A 27,305-nucleotide genomic window follows, 5' to 3' on the forward strand; every position below is an offset into this window, starting at 1 on the left:
AACTAGGCCAACAATGTGAACTCTAAAATGCATACGGTTTTGATTTATTTGTATTATAAATGACATGTTCCTGTTTCTCCGCATGCTTGTTCTGGCATTTAGTTTGTGTTACCACTGTCTCCTTGGTGAATGGTGGTGGGCCGAGGTTCTTGCATCTCACATGATGTCAATGGCGATCAGCTGGTGATTGAGGCAGCAGAAGCGAAAGAAAGTTGCCATGAAATTGATTTTCACTACATTTCTAGATTTGTCCCTCGTCTGCAGTTCATCTTGTCCCATCACGTCATACTTACCGTTTGTAGTTAAGATCTTTTGGTGACCCAAAATAATTGCAACTCTAAGTGCCTCCCATTTCTACAACATATAATAGAATTGCTTTATTTGTTGGACACATCTTGATTGATTTGATAACAATTTGGTCCCAAAAATTGGAACTCTTCAGTCCATGTGTTTTATTGCATTTGCAACGTGTTCTCCAAATATCCACCTTGGCATTATGTGTGAAATTGACCGTGGTTGAAGATATCTTTTACAATAATAAATTCTATGCGCCCATCCTTATCCAAACACGGCATTCTGATTAATACGCCATCATCAGTGGGTGGCAGTAATGAACTGCTTGAGTTTGCAAACCGCCGTCAGATGGTACAAGAAGAAGAAGAGGGGCACGAGGAAGAGGAGCAGAAGGAGGAAGTGCATTCTACAAAAATAAGGAAAAAAACCCACTCAACAAAACTTCATTATAAATTTAACAATCATTCTCGCTAAGTTCCATATCCACAAATGCAGATGGAATAATTCAAAACCTATTTTCTTAATTTTTGAAGCAGAAACAAAGCAGTACCTGAGCTCTATTACGGATTCCAAAAACAAAAAACCTGTTAAGACTGGCTATATGCTCCTTATTTGAAATTTTGTCTAAAAATCCCCTGGCTTCCTTTTTTTCTTCTTTTTTGTTTAAACGTTCGTAATGTGTATGTATTGGTAGCACGTTCGTTTTGTTTTCTATTTGCTGAGAATTGTATTCTGACTTGTTCAATAAATATTTGAAGAAAAAAAGACTTGCCGTGGATAATGTGACGTCATCAAACTACGACAAGCCGAGCGGCTGACATTTCAATGACAATTTGCCTGTATTTTCTTTTTACTCCGTTTGATAACTAGGGGCGTAGGGCCATAAAACAGGGTAGCATGCAAAGAACTATATACACGTTGTTAAATGACTGGGCAAACACGGCGGTCCCATTGATTGCAAGGCGTAGCTCAAAAAGCAGAGGTAAGCCAACAGTGCATGGTTGTAGAACGCACTGCTAAAATGCTAAACAGGCTAAAAACAAACGTCCTAAAGTACCGTAGCTTGCTTGTCACATTCGAATAACTCTTGTTATATTTGGCACTAGTTTAGCAAATGAGATATGTCATGTGGGGGGAAAAAAACAACAGTTGTTTGATAAGCTTTCACCGTTATGAAATTGTGTCTTGTAAGAACGGCGAGAACTCGCTGATTCATGGGCGCACCTTGGGCCTTCCGAAGACGCAACGATGCTCATGGTTAACGTGAAGCTCTGTGCCTTCATAAATTTGATTGCAGCGTTCCTATGGAGCTCCCGTGATTACAGTGTGATCCCGACACCGCGTGACAGCACCGAGAAGGAGATGCTTCACCGTATTCTACGTGTTGACCATGCAGGTGAATATGGTGCCAATCGAATCTACGCCGGCCAGATGGCAGTATTGGGCAGGTCTACTTCTGGAGCTCTCATCCAGGTCAGAGAAGAATCTGCCCTCGATCTCATAATGCAGTCAGAATTCTTACTTGAGAGGACCGATGTAACAATATTCATAGTTTACTTCACGACTACCATGACCAAAATTGTCAAGGTTATCAGTGTCATCGTGCAAACAAAAATCACTGACACGTGCTCTGAAAACATTTTACCTTATATTTTGAATGCTAAAAAATAAACACACACAGCCCATTATTGGAGGCTTTGTTACTAATTATTTTCATTTTAATACAAATAAAAATATTAACCAATAGTCAATGTTTCACAATTCAATTGGATTTTGGTCAACTAATAAACATAAATGTAAACAAATACAACAACACTGAGTCAAACAATTTTTTCCATCTGGGACCAAACATTCACTTAGATTTTGTGATATGTTGTTTCTTTCTTACAGGAAATGTGGGATCAAGAAAAAAAACACCTAGAGAAATTTAATGAAATACTTGCTGAGAGCAGAGTCCGGCCGACAGCACTACTACCACTTTGGAATGTTGCTGGCTATTTATTAGGTTGGTACAGAATGGAAAATTAAAATAGGAATTTAATAACAACATTGAGCAAAAGTGGGATGTTTCAGTGTTCACATGTATTCACTTAGAAATTAAATACAGGTAAAAGCATAAGACTGAAGTTGTACATGCTGTAACAATTTCATGTTTATGTGTTTCACTATATATTAACCTTACTGTTCAAGGTGTCCTATTATGCTCATCCTAAAGAATATTGTATTTGTTTATGTGATTATGCTTTCAGTAAATTTGCAATCTCCTTAAATCTGAACTTTTTCATAGGGGCATCTACTGCAATGTTGGGCAAGGAGGCGGCCATGGCCTGCACTGTGGCAGTGGAGGAGAGTATCTCTGAGCACTACAACAGCCAGATGAGAACTCTGATGGAGGAGGATCCCGACAGATATACTGAACTACTAAAAGTGAGTGCTGTCTCTTGATATTGTTGATTATGAAAGAAAAAGGAAAAAAAAGCCTGATATTCATTTGTGCATAGAACACAGGCCGGCGGTTTATTTGAATTCCTTTCACGTTTTATGTGATATTAACAGTGCTGGTGATGTCACCAAAAATTTGTTCTCTAAAATGTTGGTTAAGGTGCAATCTGAAATTTTTACTACGTATGAATTAATTTCTTAAGGTGATGCCAACCAATTATTTCAAGCAGTCCGAAATTGAAATACGGTACTGTAATTAAGTTAGCTTTATGCACTTCAGTTTAACCTGATGTAAAGGCTATCTTTTTTAAGTTATTTCAAATATTATTAGAGGCTCTTGTAATACAGTACATGCTTTTTCCACACTGCTTATCCCCCAAACAACTACTACACTCACAATTTGGTATCTTCAATGAAACTAAAATGCTCATTTTTCAAACACCGGAGGAAACTAGAGGAGCAGGAGCTTAGGTGTGAACCCACGACCTCTGAACTATGAGGCAGATGTGCTACCAGTCACCGTGCAGCAAATTTAACTTCAAAATTCAATTGAATGAAAATACTTGAAATATATTTTGGCACAAGCACATTCCTTGATTAAACGCATTCTTGTTTGTGGTTCAATGATCATTGTTAGAATCATTAAGATGAAGTCTTCAGTCCACCCTCAACTATACCATTGCTCTTGGTATATGAAAGATCTGTCCTTGCTGTGTGGAGTTGGCATGTGCTTGCCAAGAACTTCCAGCTGAAGCGGAACAGACTGCATTAAGTACTTTACGTTAAGTATTAAAGCCAATTTAATTTTTTCAATTTTGTAAACTTGAAACAATTAAGAAATTAAAAGAATTGAGTATAGACAGTGTTATAGATTTCAGGTTCCACTTACTAAATGAATTATTGAAATGAATCAAAGCTCAAATATAGGTGTTATGGAGTGTTTTTCAAGTTCATCCAGGGTTTTTTTTTCATTGTAGTTTTGTTTAGGCAAAAGAAAGATGCCTAATGAAGTAGCATCCATTTTCCCAGGTTGTAGTATTTTATTGACAGTTAACAGCTGAGTGTGGTGTGGTGCATACACGCCTATGATGTTTGAGAGCAGAGACAATGGTATGATTTTTCACAATTCCCAGACCTTATTTATGTGCTTGGCAAGTTTTTTTAATCCTTCAAAAAATTGGCAGTGTTGTTTACAACACTCTTCTCTGCGGTCTTTTATATTTAATTTAACATTTAAGACATATTTCTTGTCATTTTACAGGGACTTTAAATTTTATATAATTCTACTACTGTCTCGACAAGTCAAATTTTTAGCCTTGTTGAACAGCAGGTGGCAGCACTGTCTTCCCTGCCAGCCCTGCAAGTTTCTGCATTGAGGGATTGTAACAAAAAATGTTTCAGCATTTTAAAAAGGAAGAATGCCTGCCTGACAATGGCCCAACTTCAAAGAACAACTGAAATTAGGGCTAATCAGATTTATTTGACGGCCCACTCTATTTAAGGTTTATATTATAGCGGCTCAAGATTGACGGTTCAGATAATGGTTGGATGATTTGTACAAGCGTTGGGTGCAAGAATATTCCGAACAATGTGCAAGTATCCTTGTTTTTTTTGTGATGTCCATATGCATGAAATGTGCTGACATTTTGCCCCCACTAACTGAAAAGCTCAAAGAGGCACGTTGCATCGACCTATTTTCTTATCTATGGTACCAGATCGCAACAACCGGTAGCCCAAAGACTGGTCCCAAGTTGATCGAGAGGGGTAGGAGGGGAAAATTGGGTGAAAAAAGATTTGTGTGTCTGTAGGTTTCGGTTAGTTTCCTTTTCGGGGCCATTCGCTCTGTTGTTGCTCATCGTGGCATGCGTGCATATGCATGGTTGCGCACCCGCGTGTTTGTCTGCTTGCATACTCGCGATCGGATCGATTGCGGGAGTGAGACCGCTTCAAAAGTCGTTATTTGGTCAAAAAAGTTTGGACACCCCTGTAAGAAGATACTGACAACGGTGGTTAATACTGGCATCGGCTGCCCTCATTGGGCCATTTTACTAACAGAATCTAAAAGGCATGCATGCCTGGCAGTGACTTTCTGAGTACAAAAAATATTCTAAACATCGTTTACATGTTGACAGCCAATGCAGGATTTCAAAATGTTTTGCGCAGCACAGCAACTTGTTGCACTATGAACATTAAATCTAATGCCCCCTGGTCTTTGTATTCAATGGTGTAACTGTGGAGTGTAAATGTTGGAGGTTTTAATGGTGCCAGATATTTTTCAGCGGGATGGCCAGGCTGACGCAACACCTCAGTGACTACTGGCCGTACGCGCGTCTGTCTTTCTTTTTCATACCACCTGCAGTCAAGATTTCACGAAATAAAATTCACACACATACGTAACTATGCCCATCACACTCAATCAAGCAGGAACAAATGTGAGTCAGTTACTGATCTTAATTTATTAGATAATGCCATTTTTTCTGAAGTGGCTTTACTTTTGTGTACTTCAATCATCTCGTTGTGCACAAAAATCTAATGCACTAATTTGCTAGTGGCGGCACGGTGCTGAACTGGTTAGCATGTCCGCCTCACAGTGCAGATGTGCAGAGTTCGATCCCAGCTCCAGTCTTCCTGTGTGGAGTTTGTTTTTGAATACTGGTCTTGCTGTTTCCTAATGGGCTTTATGCAACCGACTTGGAACCTCCCCCACACCCCAAGACTAAGCTGGCTTGGGTTCTGTGTGTTGTCTGTTTAGGTTATAAAAGAGTTCCGAGATGATGAGATGGAGCATCACGATATAGGATTGGAACATGATGCTGAATCAGTAAGTATGGGTATATGTTGGAATAGTAATGTAGGTCGATATGTACAGTGGATTTTTAAAACAATTCTACACAACATAAATTTATATGTGGATGAGTCGGGGGTGAGGCAATTTTGTGCACGAAACACCATGAGAGCTGCAACATGGCCCTAAATATGCTAGACTAGACATAGGTTATTGTATATTTGCTGTTTTTTCCTTAAAAGATCTGTTTGTTTTTCACATTAATTTGATACGTTAGAGATCACATTAAAGTTAAAGAAAAACTAAACATTTTTCAAACAATTACATTTTCCTACTTACTTTTTATGCCTCGGATGACGACTGAATTTTGGTTCTCGAACAAACTGAGCGCACTTGAATGCCTCACTTGACTCCTCTCGCCTTCCTTACACGAGGAAGTGACGCTTCCTCGTTTAGCGTTCCATGGTGAACAGATGTGTTCAATCAAGATTTTTTTTATAAGAGCATGGTTTTGGTTTTTCGAACAGCCTTCTGGAACGGATTATGGTCGAAAACCGAGGTATGGCTGTATTTGACTTTCAAATACAGTATAGTGCACCCAGCCCCAGCCGCACCCCCCCCCCCCGCTATTTATGCCATACAGTAATCCCTCGTTTATCGTGGTTGATGGGGACCAAAACCACCCGCGATAAACGAAAATCCGTGACGTAGCGACCAATAAACAAACGGTCCGCAAGAAGCTGCAAAACAACAGTGAGTCACATAGAGCAATATATACTTCAAAATCGCGCCGCGTGCCTTTCCAGCAGCTCCTATATTTTGTTGTTGTACTTCTTCCTTTCATAACTTTGCTGATGTGAATCGGAAATTTCTCCATTGCGAGACTAATAAAGGTTTTTTTCCATGTATATATTCATTTAAAAAAACTTTTTTTTTCTATGAATATGTTTGAAAAAATCCGCGATACACTGAAGCCGCGATAAACGAACCGCAAAATAACAAGGGATTATTGTATATGAACTGTGCCATTCGTTAAAAAACAAATCCACATAAATACACTGAGGAACAAAACAAACAAACAAAAACATATGAATATGTGGGTATAAGTGTTTTCCATGTAAAATGAAAGTTGCCCCACCTCTCCCCAAAAAATGCATGATTTAAAAAAAAAATGAAAAAAAATCGGTGAATAGGTAGATTCGTAGATGTCGAACGAGGAGTATGCGATGGACGGGGTGTCTAACTGTATATTTGTTTTTATTGGACTGAATTTAGTGCGTGTGTGTGTGTGTGTGTGTGTGTGATTACTGTTCTTTTGATTTAGGTACCTGGATTCTGGCTACTTAAAAATGTCATCCAGCTAGGGTGCAAAGCGGCAATTTATGCTTCTCAACGTGTATAACTTTGTATACAGTATATATCAAAAAACATTTATAAATAAAGTGCTTGTTTTAATATTCTGACTGATTTTGCAATTATTTTATACAGTTTTTCAGCAAGACAAATTAAGACAACTGTTGGGATTTCCTGGATTTCTGTCATTTCAGGTTTCGGAATTGGTCCTAAAATGTGATCTAATATTCACATAATTCACAAAAACAGATCAACGTAGTTTGTCTCGTGTGACTTTGATGAATATCAGATCACACTTTGTGATCAGTTTATGGAGAACTCAAGCTAACTAATGATGTCGTACTTTTTTTTTTCAACTGTAAATTGTGCATCTGAAACATCAACATTCTATTGGTGTCGTTTATGGAGATTGGCAACAGTTATGTGAGTTTACGGCACACATGACACATTCAGTTGTGCTGCTATCTAGCCCTCCAATCGATCATTTAACAGGTAAACATCGTTTCAGTATTCATACCTATACCGTATGTACTGTTTATGTGTACTGTGTAAAAAAGCTTCTTGTATGGGATTCCATTTTGAGTGCACACATGGCCTATGAGTTTATTTTGACAATCAAGCAATACTATTTTGACTGCCAAAGCCACTCTTAGTTTACTGTACTTTTGTATTTTTGATGATCAATCAAACATGAACTTTTTCACCCCCAGAATTAGTCCACTGAGCTATAGCCCAAGTTTGCAGCCTTTGATCTATTTTTTTTTTGTGCATGAGGTCAGAAGCTGAGGTGGATTGCACGTCAGATATGACCTAAGGGTCAACGGGTCTTCTGCCACCACTCCCCCGCCCCACCTTTGCTAGAAATCATTTCTTCACTGTCTATCTTTTCAAGCAAACACAATGGTATGCTTGTTGTGGTAACTTTGGGAGGGAGACAATGGAAGGGCAGTGAGTGAATGATAGAAATCTGCGTTGAATGCATTGTGTGAGTTGTCAATATTTCATTTCTTACATTGCAGTGAAGGGCGGCCCGGTCGTCCAGCTGTTAGCACGTCGGCTTCACAGTGCAGAGGTACCGGGTTCGATTCCAGCTCCGGCCTCCCTGTGTGTAGTTTGCATGTTCTCCCCGGCCCTGCGTGGGTTTTCTCCGGGTGCTCCGGTTTCCTCCTACATTCCAAAAACATGCATGGCAGGCTGATTGGATGCTCTAAATTGTCCCTAGGTGTGAATGTGAGCGTGGATGGTTGTTCGTCTCTGTGTGCCCTGCGATTGGCTGGCAACTGATCCAGGGTGTCCCCTGCCTACTGCCCAAAGACGGCTGGGATAGGCTCCAGCACCCCCCGCGACCCTCGTGAGGATTAAGCGGTTCAGAAAATGGAAATGGATACATTGCAGTGAAAAGAACTTTCAGATTTTTGGCAAAAGGCTCTTAAAAAAGTGCTATAAAACCAAAATGAATACTTGGCATTGTGAGTTTTCTGCCGCGGCAGTAGTAAAATGTTTCAGATACAGGTTGTAATGGCCTTTGGCTTTAAGCTCTGCAGACTGTTCAGTGGCTTGTCTGCTTATCGTAACTAATACTCCACATCAGTTTTGCCTGAAGCCCTGATTTATATGTTATACATTGTTTTACATGTCTGACAACTTTCATTCTTTGTGAATTCACTTTTTTTCCTTTTTTTTTTACAAGCTCCATCTCATAGTGGCCCTTTAAAAATGATGGATTTTTTTTATTGTACAGTAGACTTTTTGTTTTATGTGTATTGAACACTAGGACAAATTCCTCACAAAGTAAAAGCAGATATATGTTTTAAGTTCCAATATCAACATCAGTACACGTTATACACACAATTAGCGGTGTGTCAACAATTCTGCCGTTGACACTTCTGCCGTTATAAAAAACCTTAAGGTCTGATGCAGTGCAAATGACAATGACAAACACATTGTAATACTTATCTGATAAAATAGTATCTTTGAACTTATGAAGCTCTTGTATTGGATGTCATTAAAAAGTGCAGTAATTCCCAATGTTGTGGCCATTTAGCATTGTAGATAGCAATAAAGGCCCACTCCAAGTAATCTTTTCATTGAAAATAGTGGCGCATACCGACACAAATAAATTTGGTGAGCTTCCTTGACTCTGGAGGGCAATAAACATGTATCCTATCAAGCCATCATAAATTTCATCTGCACATTCAATCATGGAGGTTCCCAGAAGTAAGAAGCCATTCGCTTGAACAGACTCCTTCAAGCTTCTGAAACATTTGGTCAAGTATTCACTTTGAGCAGCAGCGTGGGCTTAGAAACCACCCACACTCAGTCGGAAAACTTTATAAATAGTAAACAGTCCACATTCTACTGTCCGCTTTGGCATGTCTGGAGCATACGTACCTGCTGCATGATTTCACCGGATGCATTAGTTGAGGGATTCTAAAGGTGATGTAACTGCATTACTGCACATGTGAGTGGCCTCGAAGACATAGGACCACAGTTTGTGACAAATATTGAATACTATTGTTACATTTTTGAACACATAGCATATTGCATATTCAATTTAGTAGAATGAAACTCCTATTGCTTGTCCGGTCTGCAATACAGTTTTGAAAAAGGATGAAAGTCCTCCTGATGAGTGTGTTCGTGTCTTCAGTATGGTGTAATGTCTTGTTGGTTATATTTATGGTTGTACAGAATATATTTATGTATCAATGCAGGGCTGTTGGTCATCGAATGTGACTACAGGACCACTTTGGGGCTTGATGCCGTAGAGCCAAAACACATGTCATATAGTGCACTGGAGCACATTGTGTCCCCATGTCAGAATAGTGACTCGCTCCAGCCACATCAGAAAGCAAACTGGGATTACAGCCCTCCAGACACCATGTGAATTGAGGAATTTGTGGAATGAGTTGAACAACATGCTGTTTTTCCGTATTTTTTTTGGGGGGGGGGGGTGATGTACTGTGCCATTGTCATTTAAAAAACTCCACTAAATGCATTTTTCAGAACAGAGCAAAAAAGAATCCGAGGTTGTCTTAGGCTATGTCGATCAACACTGCAGGTGTGATACGCTGATCATATGTATGTGAATAGGCGTTCAGTTCATATGCTATATCAGCAGTCAAAATGTGTTGTCTTCACACTTGGCAACAACATCAATCCTAATCTGTGCTGGTTAAAAAGAAAAATGGCACTCTATCCAACCAAATAAAGAAAATCTAAATAGCAGCATCGCCATCTCTTGGTTTGTGATATTCTGTTGATCTGCTGATACAGTTCCAGGAGCTTCTTTCATTTTTTTTTTAAACGCGTTTTGGGGTATCTGTTAAACAGATTTTTGCACTGATTTATTAGAAGATGGTCTAGACAACTGAAGGAATGAAGAATTATTCAGCTTGGGGGATCAAATTCAGTATACTGATGTCTTTAGGGTCCATTTTTTACTGCATTTAGGTGATATGATCTCACACGCACATTTTACAAGCTCTGTTTTCTTTCTGGCCATAGTTTAAAATAGCATGAATGCTTGAAACTAAGTCAAGAATTCTGTTTTTGTCTTCCAAAGTAAAATACTTGGTCAACTGTTCTGTCTTGTTTGTGCTGTATTTTTTGGGGTTAATTGCAATTGTCTTCGTTATCTCAAAACGGAATGGCCACTGTTTGAATAATAATGGTAACAATGAGCAATACTCCTTATTTTTGCAGGCCTGACTCATATGAGAAAATGCCTTGAGCTTTGAATGCGTAAGGATTCTAGACTTTTAAGGGGAGCTTAAGTCTGAGTTTTTTTTAATTGTTATACATTTATGAGTGCCTCACTCTTTCACTCTCCAAAGATCCCGCATAGACCCCCACTGCCTTTGTATGCTTGGCCTTTCAAGCATCCATCATTTGCAGTGATTGGCATGTTAGGATGGTGTGCATTTCATTGATGAGAATTTCAGAACCCCAAGGCTCGTGATCTGCGCTATGTCACCATTGAGTCATCCCATGAGTACGGCAGAGGATCAGTTTCAAACAGTTTGTCTGTCTTCATCAAACACACTCTCCAAGAGTCTGCTGGCTCCAGACTGACCTGGATCCAAACGCAGCCACAGGTAAAAAAAAACCCGTATGACACTATGCTTCAAATGTCTCAATCAAAAGGAATGAAAGAAATCTTTAACTCAAATTTTTAGGGTGCACAAGTCTCAGATAAAGTTTGAGTCTCTATTTCAAATTCGAAATGGAGCTAAAACAGTCAAATGCGGAGAACTGACAGACCAGCCACACACGTGCCACATTTAAACAGGGTCCAATCAAGAGAGTGTCCGAATGATGTCTATAAAAATGCCCACTTCGTAAGTTTACTATCAGAGTGATACCATTATTTAAAAATACAGTTTGCTTTTTTTTATGCCCTTCTCATTTGTCAAAGTGACTAAAAATTAGAGCTGTCAGTTTAGCGCGTTTTTATTGGCATTAATTTAAATGAATTTTAACGGGATTAATTTTTTCTCGCGAGATTAACGCGACACACGTCACAAGCGGATGATACGTTGCTCTATAAATACACCAGAAACAAATCGACAAGCGCGCTGCAGAAGTCCACGCCCATGTCCGTTTTGCCAGCCATGGCAGCGCGGAGACACCGAAAACGGATACTTAGAGTTTATGAATGGAAAGTTTACTTTAAAAGTTGCCAAATTGCTCCACTGACAAGACCAAAGTTACCTGTTCTTCTCTCTCTGTGTATGATACAGGTATACATGTATGCCACTGACGCGATTGTTACTTGTTTGGAACTATTTTGTGTGGAAGGTTACAGCGTTCCGTGTCCATATAAATAGAGCGGGTGGAGCTTCTCTGTGTTCGTCTGACGGTGACAGTGCGCTACAGTGGTAGCGACCTAGCGAAAATCAAACGTCTCCAGTGTTGTCATCGAACCAAGTGTAGTCATTCGAAATGAGGTCTACATAAAACCGTAGAGAGACTTCCGCGCAAGAAGGACCAACACAATCAACATAGCCTGACTGTGTTAGGGGGAGTGAACCCCGTTCCCCTTTCAGAATGGTTTGCCCCTGCAGCACGGGGGCGTGTGCTTGTTTGTACGGCCGGCAGTTTCGAATACAGCGGCACATAATGAACACCGGTGCCCGGTGTCTCGTTATTCTTCAACAAACATACAGAAACAGACTGCTGTGTTGAAAGTAAACTTGAGAAAAACGAAGTATGCAACCATGGTTTAAATCCACTATAGGCTGAGTACTAGTGTACCTTAGATGTACATTTTATAATGTTATATTGTTCTGTTTTGATTTCATTAAAAAAGCTGTTGTGTGACAAAATATTTTTTTTCACCGTTATTGATGGACAGTAATATTATGTGTGAATAACTGCACCAAGTGAAAAGTGTCCATGTAAAATTGAAAATCGAAATTGTTATTTCAATAAATATTTGCATTTGGCACATAGAAAACTGATTCATGATTCCATGTTGATGACAGCATTAAAATGGGGAAAAATAGGACAAAAAATGTAAAGGGAAATTCAGAAATGATAAATAATGTGTGAGTAATCACGATTAATTTTTTTGTTCATTTGAGTTAATTATTACAGTTGCATTTTTAATTAGATTAAATAATTTAATCGTTTGACAGCTGTACTAAAAATGTAAAGAAACAACCAGTAGCGAGATATACTGCAACATTATAAACTACAACCACAATCATAAACCCATTGTTAAAAAACGAATCAAGACAGAAGGTGTTGAACTTGATAAACTTGTAATAATTCTCAGATTTTGCAACTGTACCTAATGTTACGGCTGGCCGTGTGTTCGTCTACAGAAAAAAAAATGTTTGCCTCCTTTCTACTTTTCCGTTATTATAACAAAATTAACTTCTATAACTAATGGCGTGCTAACATCCACAACGCTAGCATAACAATATTCCTTTTTGAATGAATTTTCAACTATGAAAAAAAAAACAGATTTCAATGCTTGTTTTTGTATCATGTCTTACTCTAGTTTTGTGATTTGCATAAAACATGTTTTCATTGTAATCTGCTAATAAGTTATCTCCCATCTCGATTGCGGCTGGATATTCAAGCAATCTGAGAAGTATGGGGGGGAGAAAGCACGTGGGGGGCCAAGCATGTTCTTGAGCTGCGCCCAGATGGCAAAGTGCTTTGCTTCTGAATGCGTGCAAAGAAATATGTTAAGGAGATCTTTTCAGCTCACCGCTGGTCATCCAGTACCTCCCCTTGATGTGTGTCGTCAGTTGGAGCTTCAAGAGAAAAATGGGAGGAACTCTGATCCATATGATGGCACTATAAAGCTCAGGGATGATTTGGAGGCTTCATCAAAAACATGGTCAAATCTTAATTCCTACTCAAGACTGACATCATCAATTTTTTACACCTGCTACCGCTCACTTCATCATCAGGCCAACTTCTTGGCAACTTCAGACACTGTTTTTGCTTATTTTTGAAATAGGTATGTCTACTTCTCATCTGATTCATCCTGTAATGAATGAATAATAGTGAATTGCACTGTATCATCAGCAGTCATGAAGATACTTGGCCAGATTGCTTTCTTGCTTTTGCTGGGGGAGAGTTGGAGTAGGAATACAAAAGTTCAGTCCTCCAAGAAATCTCCACATGGGACCCAAGCAGGCGACGGCATACAGCCTTCACCTGAGGCTGTTCTTTCTGCTGGGAACATTTCAAACAATAGAGCTCCTGGAGGTATCAGCAGAGGTGAATCGTCAAGAGACGTAGCTGCAGGAGCTCGAGTAGCTAAACAGCAGACAGATGAAATGAGGTTGCACTTTCTCAAGAATCCACACGTGACGTGTAATGATGGGACAGCAGCTGGGTGAGTTGCTCATTTGAAATTGACGGCCACCTTCATCTCATTCGTATTCTTTGAATATACAGCAGAGTGACATTTTTCAATTCTCTTTGAACGATTATAACCACTAAAGCAAACCTAAAAACTGTGAGATGCTTGGTGGCGATCAACATGACCACTTGTGATACATTTCTTTACTTGAAAAAAAATGATTCGTGGTTGTGCAGGTTTTACCTAAGAGAGATCAGAGGAAGCCGCAGATGGCTGTTATTTCTGGAAGGTGAGTATATTAAAAACACTCTGGTTAATTTGGTTCCCAAGAGGTCAGCTTGTTTGCAGTTGACGCCCCCTTGGAATTTAGATGCAGATGTCATCTTCTTCAGTGTATTTCGGATTGGAGAAACGCATAGATGCCGCTTCAACGAGATCTCTCATGTCGTCTATCTGATGTGTACTTTATGTTAGTAATCATGGAATACATTAAGAATGACTTTAATAAAAATATGCAACTTCATGACAGCATTCCTAGCTCTTTCAAATTAAAGGATGCATGCTAGAGATTCAAGGCTGCAGGTGCATTGCCCTCCGACTCATACGTGACACAGGCCTCTCTGCCGGAGTCGCGTTTGTTTCTTATTCCGCGTGCGCCTGGATGTTTAATATTAGTCTTCCCTCTTTTTAGGCGGCTGGTGCTGCTACAGCAAAGAGACCTGTGATTCCAGGTACCAACATATCCCTCGACTGATGAGCTCATCGGGTTGGCCCCTGACAAAGACTGGTAAGTCAACTGATTGTACGGTACTTGGTCATATGCACTCCTATAATCAATTATTAAATCATGGATAAGGATGCGTGTTTAATTTCCCATTGCTTGATTTACAGGGCGTGGCATATTGTCATCCCAAGTCGCAGAGAATCCTTATTGGCACAACACGAACATTGTGTAAGAACCTCTATCATCACATGTTTGGGGTAACCGTGGGGTGGTTTACGGCTCGTAGGTTCATCGGTCAATGTGTCCTTTTCTGTAGATTCATCCCATACTGCTCCAGCGATATTTGGAGTGGCACTGGGCCTGCCCCGGCCCCTCCTCCAAGCCAACGACAAGGAAGAGAGAAAGAAAGGAACCGAAATACAAATGCAAGTGTGTCTCTGCAGACAGAAAATGAGATTTACTACTAGCATGCCTATACCGCTCCTGCATTCCCTGTCTGTATTCCTTACCAGCCGAGTATGCTTTCATGGGATCGCTCATCATCCGAGAGGTCATCAAAGACCTCATTCCCAAAGGAATCAAGCAGGCCAAGGTTGTTCTGTTGTCTGGCACAAGGTAAGCTCATTTCACTGCTCAAGATGAGCGTCTGACTGCATCCTTTGCAGACAAATCAATTTCTGGGTCTTTCCCGACCACTTTTGCACATCACGGTCTTGACAGCCAACTACGAACAGTAATAAAACAATGCTGCTTCAACAATACTCCTGCCACTTAAAATGGAATCCGATGTTAGTTTGAGAGTTGAGATGTTGGACTACATGTAGTGTAGCGGTTCACATTGCTAAATGCGTGCAGTTGCCACTTCACGTTCGCAACTGCATTGTGGCTGACTGTTGATCAGTCCATGTGTGGTTTGCCTTTCACAAGTTTGTGAGGATAGGTTCCGGCCACTAACCCTTGACAACGAATCGAACAAATGGTACAGAAATGGATGGGTTTTATATGTCCATCCATTTGCTTTGAGCCCACCCAAATATTGCGGACGAGAGTTTTTCTGTAAAAGCGACTAAGTGATAATCGTAATCTTTCTCCAGTGCTGGCGGAACAGGAGTGTTGCTGAATATCGAGAGAGTGGCCAATTACCTGGAGCAGCTTGGTGCAGAGGCACAGGTCCGAGGTCTGGTGGACTCTGGCTGGTTTCTCGAAAGTAAACACCAGAGATCATCAAACTGCCCTGAAACGGTTACCTGTTCACCTGAAGATGCGATCAAGGTCGGCCTAAGGTAAAGCAATCCAAAATTGATTTAGGGTTCTCTACAAAATGGTAATGCTTGTCATTCAAACTTGACAGATCTGTCGATATTTATTCTATCAATAATTAAGCCCGGTCTGTGTTGAATGGTTTGTCAGGTTGTGGAATGGTGCGGTACCCGGTAGGTGTCGTCGGCTCTATAAAAAAGGGGAGGAGTGGCAGTGCTTCTTTGGCCACAAGCTGTATTCTACCTTGACCTGTAAGTGACCTTCAAAATCAGATTCACCATTTCATATGGCTCAGTTTCAAAAGCGGATATGTCCTTTTTATTATTTTATCCTTTGCAAGGTTGTCAATGCATTGTGCCCCTGTGTGACAAACTAAAGATACTTTGTTTTGTACAAATATAAGGATTCATTATTTTTATGACCAAAATCACAAATTCTGAGACCAATAGCCACCGGAAGTGCTTGTTGTTGCATTCAGTTTTATTCTTTTTTGTTTGTTAGTTGCATAATACACCTTAAATGGTAACAGGCATTCATTGTTAATTAATAGTTATTATAGTCCATCCATCCATCCATCCATTTTCTGAACCGCTTAATCCTCACTAGGGTCGCGGGGGGTGCTGGAGCCTATCCCAGCCGTCTTCGGGCAGTAGGCGGGGGACACCCTGGATCAGTTGCCAGCCAATCGCAGGGCACACAGAGACGAACAACCATCCACGCTCACATTCACACCTAGGGACAATTTAGAGCGTCCAATCAGCCTACCATGCATGTTTTTGGAACGTGGGAGGAAACCGGAGCACCCGGAGAAAACCCACGCAGGCCCGGGGAGAACATGCAAACTCCACACAGGGAGGTCGGAGCTGGAATCGAACCCGGTACCTCTGCACTGTGAAGCCGACGTGCTAACCACTGGACTACCGGGCCGCCGTTATTATAGTTAATTGAAATTAAATCAAATATTTGTTGATATTGTCATTTTCTATGGTATCATTTTCTATGGTTTACCCTCCTTTTACGGTTGGATTGCATTTGTTGGTTGCGCAATACCTGCTGCTTTCTTCAGTCGTGTCTTGGTGTTGACAATAAGAGAAGCAGGATGTAGAATGTTTGGCAGAATGTGAAATTTCATAAAATACAGAATGTAAAGACTGGGCCAAAACAATCAGTAACCAAGCAAATAGACTGTAGAGGTAAAAACTGCTGAATCGTGTTGAATTTGATACCTTTCTTTCTGTTAGTTATCACCACAAATTCAAACTCATGCCCAGAACAGCATGACCAACTTTTTCAGCATTCATTTGAGGTGTTAGGTTCCTCCGTCCAAAGACTTTGGAATATGTTCTACAGAAATGCATATTAACAGTAAATTCCAAGAAAGCAAAGCAAAAGAGGTTGATAGTTGTCGAAGCACTGATGTCCATCCAGATTGCTCGAGATTTCTCAATTCATTTCAGCTCTGTGATTGCATTCTTCAGCATTACTTTTTCTGAGTTAAATGCCAGTTGCGGTTACAGTAACATTTTGTTTTCTCTGCAGCCCCTCTATTTGTTGTGCAGTGGCTATTTGATGAAGAACAGCTGAAAGTGGAGAACATCTATATTGGAAGACAGCACATGAGCAACGAACAGTGGCAATACATACAGAACCTAGGCAGAGAGTTGAAGAACTCCCTGAGAGATGTTACGTATGTTCACAATGAAGAATTTGCTGAAGCATAATATAATTTACTAGCAACCTGACAAATAACGTGCCCTTTTTTGTTTCTGTGATTCTTCAGAGCAGCATTTGCGCCTTCCTGCCTTTCCCATACAGTGATTACTAAAAGGTATGATTGGATATGTGATGATTTCATGTGCTCCAGTTCCATAGGCTTGAACTGAAAGAATATTAATTTTTAAACACCAGAGATAGTTATTGAGACATTACAAGTTGTCACTACTCATTTTTGTCCTTACTTGCACCCACCTGCTTGTTGTTCTCTCAGCAACTGGATGACTTTCCAAGTTCGAGGCACTTCTCTACCACGGGCCCTGCACTGCTGGGACAGGAGCTTGGAAGCCACTCGCAACAACAGAACTCCAGCCAAAGGCTGTCCATTTCACCTGGTGGACAATTGCCACTGGCCTCAGTGTAACCCCACCTGCCCCACCCTGGTGGACCAGGCAACGCAAAGGGAACTCACCTTGCTCCAGATGCTGGTAGCCATGGGTCTTGATCTTCAGAAGCTTGGCTTGAATCCTAAAAAAGACAAAGATTTCCTTGCAAGCATAGGCGGCAACAGTGGCTAACGTTATAAGTGTAGAAGATAGGCCAAGTCAAGCATTGATGTATGTAAGCATCAAAATAGTAAAGAAACACGGGTTATCCCATATCTTCCGTGTATCAAGCCTGAGATCCAATTGTCAAGCTTTTGTCTCTCTCTCTTTGTTTTTCTTTCCTTTAGTCTTGCGCAGGGCCAGTGTTTCCATTTCAAACAATGGGAGGACAAACAATACACTTTAAATCTTGAACTGATCATGGTGGAAATGAGGGTCACATTTATAAAAGACTTGAGGATTGCACAACTGTCTACTTCACTCAAACAACAGTTTGTTTCTTTATAGTTAGCAGCTTTTGTCCTTTTTTTCCCACCCCAACTAGCTGCGTGGAACATATATTTATTCATATCATTTCTACCCAGTCATTTGTCAATTTAGTTGTGGATTTCACCAATCTACCATTATTTAACAAATGTTGATGAGCACGAATTAGACGTATCATTAAATGTATGGGCATAAAATTGCTCCCTGTTCTAACTGTAAACTGTACACAAGCAGCCCCGACACACTGACAAATGATTTTTTTGTGACTTACTCATCTATAGCCCACAAGGCGACACTAGCATATTTATACACCTATATTTTACTGCATGTTAAAGTAATCTCTGTCCTACATGTGTTCTCTCTGATGTGTATCACAAGGGTATTATGATTCAATCAAATTTATTCCCAATAAAGATTCCATTATTTTGAAAAAAAAAAGGAATTCCTTTTTCTTTTGCATGAACAAATAAATAACTAGTCAATAATTTAAACAAACATACCCATCAAATTACGGTGTTATCCTCATTAGGGTCATTGATGAGCTGGACTCTCTTCTAGTTGACTTCAGGTGAGAGGTAGACCCGGACTTGTTGCCAGCAAATTGGAGTGCATGTACAGACAGAGAACCATTTATGCTCACATACAAAAAAATCAATAAACCTATTGTGCATTTTTTAGTATGTGGGTGGTACCCACAGAAAACCCATGCAAGAACTGAGAGAGTGTCTTCCGAATACTGAGAACAATTGCAAACGACACACAGGAAGGCCAGAGCCCAGATTTCAACCCCCAACCTCAGAACTGTAAGGCAAATATGCAAACCACTACCCGCCAAGGCGCATGAAACAATTATAACATATCAAAAGTGAAAATGTTAATAAATTAATTAATAGTGTTCTTCAAGTTAAGTGGAATTGTTCTCGCAAGAAAAAAATGTAACGTGTAGTTATTCATCCTCACCACACGTAGGCGCTAAATTAAATTTGACATTTGTTTTATTTGGAAATCGGGAATTACAACAATGCTTTAAAATTAGAATACAAACATAAAAATAAACAAAATACAATATATAATCAAAAGAAGCCATAGTAAATGTCAAGATCATTAGAAACGGTGATTTAGTGATACATGATGGACGGTTGCACGTTTCCCATAATGCATTGCAACTGCATTCCACTTCCTCTTTCCGCCATATTGCAGAGCCGGTGAGATGTCTTTTGATATTGTCACATACAATCCATTATAAATCTACTTCATCTTATTGTGAATACTTTAATGTTGATAATAGTCTTGAATTGTATTTATGTGGTAACATTTTGAAGTGTTCATCGTCCCTTCCTATCGCTTCACGGCATCATATGAGCGACTTTTTCTACATGCCATCCGTTCTCCTGCGGCCGAGCAGTACCTACCTCGTAGGCGCCTTAGAAATCGTGAACAAACTATTTTACTGAGCATACGCAGACTGTGCTTCGTAAGATGTGTGGCGAATATTTACAAGCATTGTACGCCATAGAGAGCGTCTTCCGAATGTTCGCGTTAGGACGGCGCGTAAAGCGAAGCCCAGCTCGTTTACCAAGCTCTTTAAGACAACGGCTCTGGTGTGTCGTGCACTGCTGGGCTTTTCAGCCAAATGTGTAGAAAGCTTGCGTTTACACTTTCGTGCTTTTGTCGAAGCCACTGGCTATCTCAGAGTGGTTCCGTGTTGGTCATTGATGCCAAATGTCAAGAATGCTTGCTTGTGTGTGAAGTTATTTTTATTATTGTGTCGGTTTAGACCCTTAAGCAAAAAAAACGCATTTCTGTTAATACTCAATTGATTGGTGTTAGAAGAGTTGAGTGTAGAATCTTCATGTGAGCATTATTAAAAGATAAAACGAGTGAAGCTGTCCCCTTTCTTGATTTTTGAAAGGGATTTGTAAAATTGGTCTCTTTACCTCGCATTTTGTTTTCTGTAGGCATCATGGTGCGCATGAACGTTCTCGCAGATGCTCTGAAGTGCATCAACAATGCTGAGAAGCGTGGGAAACGACAAGTCCTCATCAGGCCATGTTCCAAGGTCATTGTGCGCTTCCTGACTGTCATGATGAAGCACGGTACGCGTTCATTGTCTTCATGGTTTTGCATTTCTGATTTGACTCATTGACCCAAAAGTCTTGTCAGTCAGATGTTCTTTAACACGATATTTCATGTCAACCTTTTCCCAGGTTACATTGGTGAGTTTGAGATCATTGATGACCATAGAGCCGGGAAAATAGTCGTCAATCTCACGGGAAGGTTGAACAAGGTAAAGTTTTGGTCCATTCCACTCAGCAGATTATTACTCTGATGTTAGTAGGTTAATGACTTGTTTGTACACTTGCTTGCTTGGTGTCAATTCACGGTCCAGTTAAAAGATATTTATCTGGAGTAGCTGTCCGGAAATAAATTGGATTTGATATTTTTGCCTTTGTTTCACGCAGTGTGGCGTGATCAGTCCACGTTTTGATCTTCAGCTCAAGGATCTGGAGAAGTGGCAGAACAATCTTTTGCCTTCAAGACAGTTTGGGTGAGAATTGCACACTTGGCCTATTCATTCCACTACTGCTTAGGTTTGGGATGATACAATTCAGTTTGGTATGGACCTTGTTTTTTGAGCCATGAATTGGTATTTTTTTGTTTGAAGAGAATATATTTTTTTAAATTCCAATTTATCTTTCATTGGCTTGTCAGCAAAAAATGTGTTTTGTAGTGTGTTTCTGGTTAGGCGTAGAAAAAATAGTGTGTTTCTACGTCGAAAAAAAACTTTACGTCGGCAATTTTTTTTCAAACAACCCTCTTCATTTTTGTTTAGAGGGTTTACATCGGTGCAAACTCATGATATTTAAGTTGAGCGCGTACGTCGTTTGCCCTGGCGTCTGTCAACAACGTTGAAACATGGCGGCGGCCGTGATCTGCGACGACAGTTTAAACGGTGTTTTCTGTGTTACAGTTGCATGCTCGCACCGTAATGTTAAGAAAGTAGCATCCATTGATGTATCGAAAAAAATCAGCGAACTATTTGATGAACACCACGGGCCGAGTAAACACAGGGCGGAGGAGGACGTTGGCGGAGCCCCCCCACCCCAGTCCAGAACGGGGAGAAAACTAAATAGGTGGCGGCGGCCGCGGGGCGGCGGGTTCAATGTCTTCTTGTTTTATGGTTATTTTGTTTACATTTTTGATGGGGGGGGGGAATATTTTAAAAAAAACTTTGTCCGACCTACCGACCCTATGTTGAAATTTCATGTTACCGGAAACATACTTTTTTTTCTATGCCTCAACTGTTGTGGAAATGCAACTCTTAAATGGTAAACTGCCTCTTATTCCTTGACAAATTGTGAAATAATTTGATGTATGACATGTACGTCACACTAAAACAAAAATGTAAAAACAAATTTTCTCTTGATGGGTAATTAAAATCAATTAAAATTTAAAAAACGCTAATCAGAATCAGAATCAGAATCATCTTTATTGGCCAAGTATGTAGAACACACAAGGAATTTGTCTCCGGTATAACACGCTGCACTAGTATCATCGTAAACAACAAAATCATTGAACCATTTTAGAGTATACCAGTAGTTTTGTAATACCATTTTGTGGTACAAGAAGAGTGACTATGTCAGTGACTGTTTAAGGAGTTAATGGCTAGAGGGAAGAAGCTGTTTAAGTGTCTACTGGATTTGGTACGCATAGATCTGTAGCGTCTGCCTGAGGGGAGTGGCTGAAAAAGGTGGTGGGCAGGGTGCGGGGGATCCAGGAGGATTTTCCGTGCCCTTGTCTTGATTCTTGCAGTGTGCAAGTCCTCAAGAGTGGGTAGGGCGATGCCAACGATTTTTTCTGCCGTCCTAACTGTCCGTTGAAGTCGGATTTTGTCCTTTTTTGTGGCGGCCCCAAACCAAACCGTGATGGAAGAACACAGGATTGATTCGATGACTGCCGTGTAGAACTGTCGTAGCACCTCCTGTGGCAAGCCATGCTTCCTCAGCAGCCTCAGGAAGTACATTCGCTGCCGGGCCCTTTTCAGGATGGAGATGGTGTTGACTTCCCACTTCATGTCCTGGGAGACTGTGATTCCCAGGAACTTGAATCTAATAAGATTAATAAAATAACACAAATAAATCCAGTGGCCAAATAAATACCATTCAAAGTGTCCGAAATGGCAACCAGCTTTCAAATAATAAAGTTGTGAAGGTTTCAAACGAAGTAACATTCAAGAAAACCCTCATTTAATCAGTGCAGTGGCAAAGGTTTGCGAGCAGTTGTGAAAGTTGCACATGTTTTGTTAGATTTGGTTCATGGTTTCAAAGACATTCGCCAGATGTTCACAGACAGTATTAATGGTCGCAGGCAGGTTTTCTTGTCGCCCAGTGGTTGTGTTGCTGCTAAATGCTATCTTTGCAACAAGAAAACATCTTTAAAATTTGCTTGCGACAAAAACTATTTGCAACCGTTACAAATGTTGGCGAATGTCTTAGCAACTGTTTGCAACCTTGTACCAACTCGAACTTTCACTACATTTGCAAACCCTCACTGCTCGGTGGGAGATGAGCTGAATAGGCTGAGTTGTGCCTGTTCTGAAGCCCATGGCTTATCTGACTGTGGTCTCGGGCTCTATGTAAAAGGAATATATAGATGAAGAAGAAATGTAGGTAAGGTTGTTTGGCTACTGGCTACACGTAGATCTATGGATGTCATGCTAGCTCAATGTGTTGAGCTGTAAATGGGGCTAATAAAAACAAAGACTTGGAAGATAATACATTAAACAGTATAAAAAATGATAGCGTTATATGGCAGGATATACATTTTCTTTTAATACTGTGAATCATCATTTGATCGCACAACACTACGTCGGCATGGGAGCCAGCCAGCCGTGCCTCTCGTGCACAGCGCTGGGGTGGGATGGCGCCATCGCCTCAGACTGTGAAAATGATTCACCGACGGTTATTTTTAGTGCAAATTATAAACGAGATTGGAGTGGTAAAAGGTGCACAAATAACATCCGTATAGCTGATATAAATTACAAAGAAGTTTTTGTTATTGCTCCAAGATTCTTAACAGAACGGTTAATGGAAGAGTTTATGGATATTCCGGTCTTTAATAATTTAGTCCAGGGGCCAGTTTAGCACTGGGGTTTGGGACCCATGTCTTCTACTTATAAGTGACACACGCACGCTATGAGAAATTAGTCGATACAGATAACGGCTACTTTCCTGCTCTGTATGGCCGATACGATAGCCGATTATTATTTTTAAAAGAATAAAACCTTTCAGTCCCACTTTGTAATGTTGTGGTGTTCAAGGGTGTTATATAATGTTATGCTACAATCTGAACTCTTGCCGCTTCAGATGATGAGGCAATCAGCAAACTCAAAAGCTCTGATGGGTATGTTACCTGTTCATAAAGTTTTAACACCCCAACTACTGTTTTATATATATTTAATGTCAAAACTAAAGCAATGAATGGCTGTATTTTGACGACCTTACAGCACACCATATTAAAAGGAATGTCAGTTACGGTTGCTATTTCTATATTTAACATATACATGACACATTGTATTAAGGATACAGGTATGGTGAAACATATGCTAGCTTAAAAAAAATACGATACCATGCATGCACGCTAGCGTATGTTTTTTAAAAGGCAGCGGGAGCGAAACTGAATTTGGTTGTACTTCAATTTTGAAAACCGATAAAAGTGACATCATACTTTTCAATATCTGGCTGATAAAATTATTGGTCCGATGAATGTTATGCATCCCTACTACTAGTCTTTAGCGTGCATTCCATCTTTTTGTGGTGTCACACCACAAAGTGGTCCAACATTTTTCATGTTTCTGAAGCCACTCGGTCCTGTTCAGCTTGCCCTGGTACATGGAATTTGTAGTGGGGTGCCAATAGTTGCATCAACTGTCAAGATATACTTTATTTGTCCCACACTGTCGAAATTTACAGGCTCCAGCAGCAAGAATGTGGGTAGAAAGAAGAAAAAAACAAACATAAATACCGTTCAATTAAGTGCAATTTAAATACAAAATGGATAAATCGCATTGCGATTTACAATTGTTTTTCACATCATTTAATTATCAAGCTTGTCTTTGTGCCCGCCGCACACTTTTGAATCTGATGTACTCGAGCCCCATCTGCCCCCAAACTGTGTGACATATCATTGTGGCAATTCCACTGGTGTGGTAAAGGCTTTTTCTTTCTGATGCATTTGATTGAGTGCATTATCATTATCTTCATGAAGTTCTTTTTGTATGAATGACATCAAAGTGATTCGGGTCTGAGGTCTTCACTTCTCAGAGCAAAATTCAAGATGTCCGAGTATGGTAGTTTTGGCGTCACCATCCTCGTCTTCCATCCTTGCTCTGGAAACTTGGGTGTCCAAGTATCCATCTTATTTATCATGCAGGGAGTAAAAGCGGGGACTCGGATGACAAATGCCGTTTTTAAGACAAATATTGCTTTTGTTGACAAACTACTTTTATTTGAAAACAGCCTAACGCGTCTCACACAGATGCACGTTTTTGTTCATAACTACCTTCAATATGGCTCATGTGAAGGAAGCCCTGCCGCCATGCATTGTTTAAATTGTTGCTTCTGCAGAGCTATTACCGCTCTTCTGCAGCATGTAACACCTTGCCCCTAATGCATTGGGCGGGGTCCCGCTGTCTGCTTGTTGCCATGCGTTTTGCGCTGGCCGTGGTTTCTCGGGCTGCAACAGATGAAAGCTAGACAATTGTGTTCACATTCCTTTTTGTAACATTTGGTTTGATCTTACGGTTGCAGAACATGAAGTTTATGAGCTGAGAGTCTGCTGTACTTAGGTTTGGTGTGATAGTTGTCAAGTTAGCAGTGACCCACTGTAGCATCCCAGCTCAACTGCATAGTACTGAGGATCCATTGCTTTGATGCCAAGTAACCCGATTTTGTACCCTGTTGGTACACACTAACTTCACAACTACTGTACATCATCCGTGGTGCCACTGAAAATTGTTTAATTTGTCTGATCATTAAATACAAAATAGCTTTGTTCATCCGATCTATTATTCCATCGATTATTCGGGGAACACTGCTTTTTGTGTGTCTTGGGCATTTCAGAAAACGGCCATTCACACAAGCATCATTTGCAAAATGAATACAACATAGTAGTATACCCACCACTAATTAACTATTGTGCCAATAAACTGCTAAAAGATGAGGAAAGTACCAGTGCACCCTTCTACTTAAATGTCCCACCTTCATGATGTATCACCGAAGTGAGAACTTTTTACATTTTCCATAAATTAGCAAAACAGTCATCCATCGCGAATGGACCTTCCATCCATGCCCACTTCTTGGAAAAAGTACTAAAATATGCGTGTTACATCATAGGTCAAGCTCCACATAACCAGAGGCCCTACTAGTGTTTGGTTTTGAGTTGTCAATCTGATCAGCTAATGTTGACGTTCTGTTGGTTAGTGCTGTTCAGGCCTGCTGGGTCTTTTGCCACGTTTGTTTTTGAATTGTTTGCTTGAAATGTCATTTTCTTGTGCATCTATTGCAGACTGCTGTAACCTTGTAATTTAACAGTTTGGGGAGCTAACAAATGTGGAATGTACCAGGTTGAAGTTCAACTTTTGTGATAAGTGACGTTATCTCTAGCCTTGGTGCATATTGTATTGTTAGAGGAATCTTCAGAACAAAGGTCAACACATTTACTATTTTGTTCACTTCCGTTAAATGTGAATGACTTTACTGAACTCTGACCTTTTATTCCAAAAAATGTCCACTGGTGTCTGTTCATACAATTTAGCAAAGCATGTAAATGAGGCTGTACCAAATCTTTCTCGACAGCCTATAATGCTTGTGTATTTATATTTGCTGTGTGGAGGATTATACTGACGAATCCTGCATGTTTTCCTTTCTTTCTAGATACATTGTACTTACCACCTCAGCTGGCATCATGGACCACGAAGAGGCCAGACGGAAACATACAGGAGGCAAAATCCTCGGATTCTTTTTCTAAAATGTAAACAGAAAATAAAATCAACCAAGAAAAGTTCTTGGTCCTCTTGATTATTTCATTTCACTTAGCAGCATTCTTCTGAACTGACTATGTAAAAAGAACTGGGTTGAATTACATTAGATTACAGAGTGGAGATTTAATTGAAGAATTCTACCATGTTAGCTGACCAACTAATTTCGTGAATATTGCATTCACCTCGAAAATCAACCTCAACCACTGGTTCTTCTTTGTAGTCCTATTTTACAATCCGATCGGCTGGTATCTGCTAAAAAATGGTTTTAACTGCAGTAGCTCCAGTCATTTGATGTGGGTATTTCCAATCAGGCATGCAAAAAATGCATACCACACTTAGTTGTGTGCATGAACTACGTTAAAATCACAACTCTATTTTGTGTACATTTGCAGCATTAGAAAAATGCGTTCAAATGAGTTTTTTTCCCCAAAACCCCTACCTTTCTTTTTTTGGGGGGGGGGGGGGCAAAGTTTGATGAGTGAAAGTAACTGCGCTACTCGGCATCTGTTCTGGTTTGATTTTTTTCCGTTAAACTACAATTGGTCATCCACTGGTTCAACGTGTACATAACCTGTACAATTAGGTTGCTCTCAAGTGTGAATTATTGCAAAAGTTGTGCATGTTTTACAGTGCCACAAATGTGTACCCCCACGTTCCTGTGATCATTTCCAGTTGTCCTCTGTGTATTTTGTCTTGTCTCCAACTGCCTTGTAGTGATCTGACCTTAGTAGAGGCGAACCAGCGAGCCACTAATAGAACATCGCTGTGCAAAGCGCCCCTTGTGGACTTTTTAACGCACATAGAGGACCTCCCTCGTGGCTTTCCCATCACGACACACTAATAATGCTTCTGTGGATGCTGCTTCGGTGCTAGCCTTTTTGCTCTATGTGCAATTTATTGCTCTCATAATGTACCGTGAGCTTTCACATTTAAGTTTGACTTAAGTGGTCTTGAGACTGACCAGATTATAGCCCTTGCAGGACCCCTGGAAGCAACTAGTG

General features: G+C 40.3%; 3 protein-coding genes and 1 long non-coding RNA gene across 6 annotated transcripts; 3 read left to right on the top strand and 1 right to left on the bottom strand.

The window, feature by feature from the left end:
- Positions 1-1,062: 1,062 nt before the first annotated feature.
- On the top strand, positions 1,063-6,984 carry coq7 (coenzyme Q7 homolog, ubiquinone (yeast)). 2 transcript variants are annotated; one of them, XM_052085191.1, is made up of 6 exons: positions 1,063-1,276; positions 1,487-1,767; positions 2,185-2,299; positions 2,582-2,721; positions 5,489-5,557; positions 6,846-6,984. In XM_052085191.1, the coding sequence occupies exons 1-6, from the start codon at positions 1,192-1,194 to the stop codon at positions 6,921-6,923; spliced, it is 768 nt and encodes a 255-aa protein (XP_051941151.1). In that variant the 5' UTR covers positions 1,063-1,191; the 3' UTR covers positions 6,924-6,984. The 2 variants fall into 2 exon arrangements, with proteins under 2 accessions (XP_051941151.1, XP_051941152.1); XM_052085192.1 differs by having other exon boundaries at positions 1,592-1,767.
- A 6,031-nt stretch (positions 6,985-13,015) lies between these two features.
- notum2 (notum pectinacetylesterase 2) lies at positions 13,016-18,698 on the top strand. 2 transcript variants are annotated; one of them, XM_052085190.1, is made up of 12 exons: positions 13,016-13,346; positions 13,418-13,727; positions 13,931-13,983; positions 14,386-14,481; positions 14,586-14,646; positions 14,735-14,847; positions 14,931-15,033; positions 15,513-15,701; positions 15,829-15,929; positions 17,218-17,365; positions 17,459-17,506; positions 17,666-18,698. In XM_052085190.1, the coding sequence occupies exons 2-12, from the start codon at positions 13,420-13,422 to the stop codon at positions 17,967-17,969; spliced, it is 1,524 nt and encodes a 507-aa protein (XP_051941150.1). In that variant the 5' UTR covers positions 13,016-13,346; positions 13,418-13,419; the 3' UTR covers positions 17,970-18,698. The 2 variants fall into 2 exon arrangements, with proteins under 2 accessions (XP_051941150.1, XP_051941149.1); XM_052085189.1 differs by having other exon boundaries at positions 13,415-13,727; positions 17,666-18,697.
- Positions 17,146-18,851, bottom strand: LOC127613905 (uncharacterized). Its single transcript, XR_007966362.1, has 4 exons — positions 18,764-18,851; positions 17,864-17,919; positions 17,647-17,783; positions 17,146-17,258 (listed from the first exon to the last, which is right to left on the bottom strand). It is a non-coding gene; the product is annotated as an uncharacterized LOC127613905 (long non-coding RNA).
- A 570-nt stretch (positions 18,852-19,421) lies between these two features.
- On the top strand, positions 19,422-26,324 carry rps15a (ribosomal protein S15a). Its single transcript, XM_052085193.1, has 5 exons — positions 19,422-19,468; positions 20,222-20,359; positions 20,471-20,550; positions 20,726-20,811; positions 26,198-26,324. The coding sequence occupies exons 2-5, from the start codon at positions 20,227-20,229 to the stop codon at positions 26,289-26,291; spliced, it is 393 nt and encodes a 130-aa protein (XP_051941153.1). The 5' UTR covers positions 19,422-19,468; positions 20,222-20,226; the 3' UTR covers positions 26,292-26,324.
- The last annotated feature ends 981 nt before the right edge of the window (positions 26,325-27,305 follow it).

This window comes from Hippocampus zosterae, chromosome 13 (genome assembly GCF_025434085.1).
Source record: "Hippocampus zosterae strain Florida chromosome 13, ASM2543408v3, whole genome shotgun sequence".
NCBI classification, from domain to species: domain Eukaryota; kingdom Metazoa; phylum Chordata; class Actinopteri; order Syngnathiformes; family Syngnathidae; genus Hippocampus; species Hippocampus zosterae.

Bases quoted from the DNA above. Each gene is read 5' to 3' on its own strand.
- coq7 (XM_052085191.1), top strand. From the start codon at position 1,192: ATGCAAAGAACTATATACACGTTGTTAAATGACTGGGCAAACACGGCG. The intron at 1,277-1,486 runs GTAAGCCAACAG...GTGTCTTGTAAG, and splicing joins GCGTAGCTCAAAAAGCAGAG to AACGGCGAGAACTCGCTGAT. The intron at 5,558-6,845 runs GTAAGTATGGGT...CTTTTGATTTAG, and splicing joins TGGAACATGATGCTGAATCA to GTACCTGGATTCTGGCTACT.
- notum2 (XM_052085190.1), top strand. From the start codon at position 13,420: ATGAAGATACTTGGCCAGATTGCTTTCTTGCTTTTGCTGGGGGAGAGT. The intron at 14,647-14,734 runs GTAAGAACCTCT...CCTTTTCTGTAG, and splicing joins TGGCACAACACGAACATTGT to ATTCATCCCATACTGCTCCA. The intron at 14,848-14,930 runs GTGTGTCTCTGC...ATTCCTTACCAG, and splicing joins GAACCGAAATACAAATGCAA to CCGAGTATGCTTTCATGGGA.
- rps15a (XM_052085193.1), top strand. From the start codon at position 20,227: ATGGTGCGCATGAACGTTCTCGCAGATGCTCTGAAGTGCATCAACAAT. The intron at 20,551-20,725 runs GTAAAGTTTTGG...TGTTTCACGCAG, and splicing joins TCACGGGAAGGTTGAACAAG to TGTGGCGTGATCAGTCCACG. The intron at 20,812-26,197 runs GTGAGAATTGCA...CTTTCTTTCTAG, and splicing joins TTGCCTTCAAGACAGTTTGG to ATACATTGTACTTACCACCT.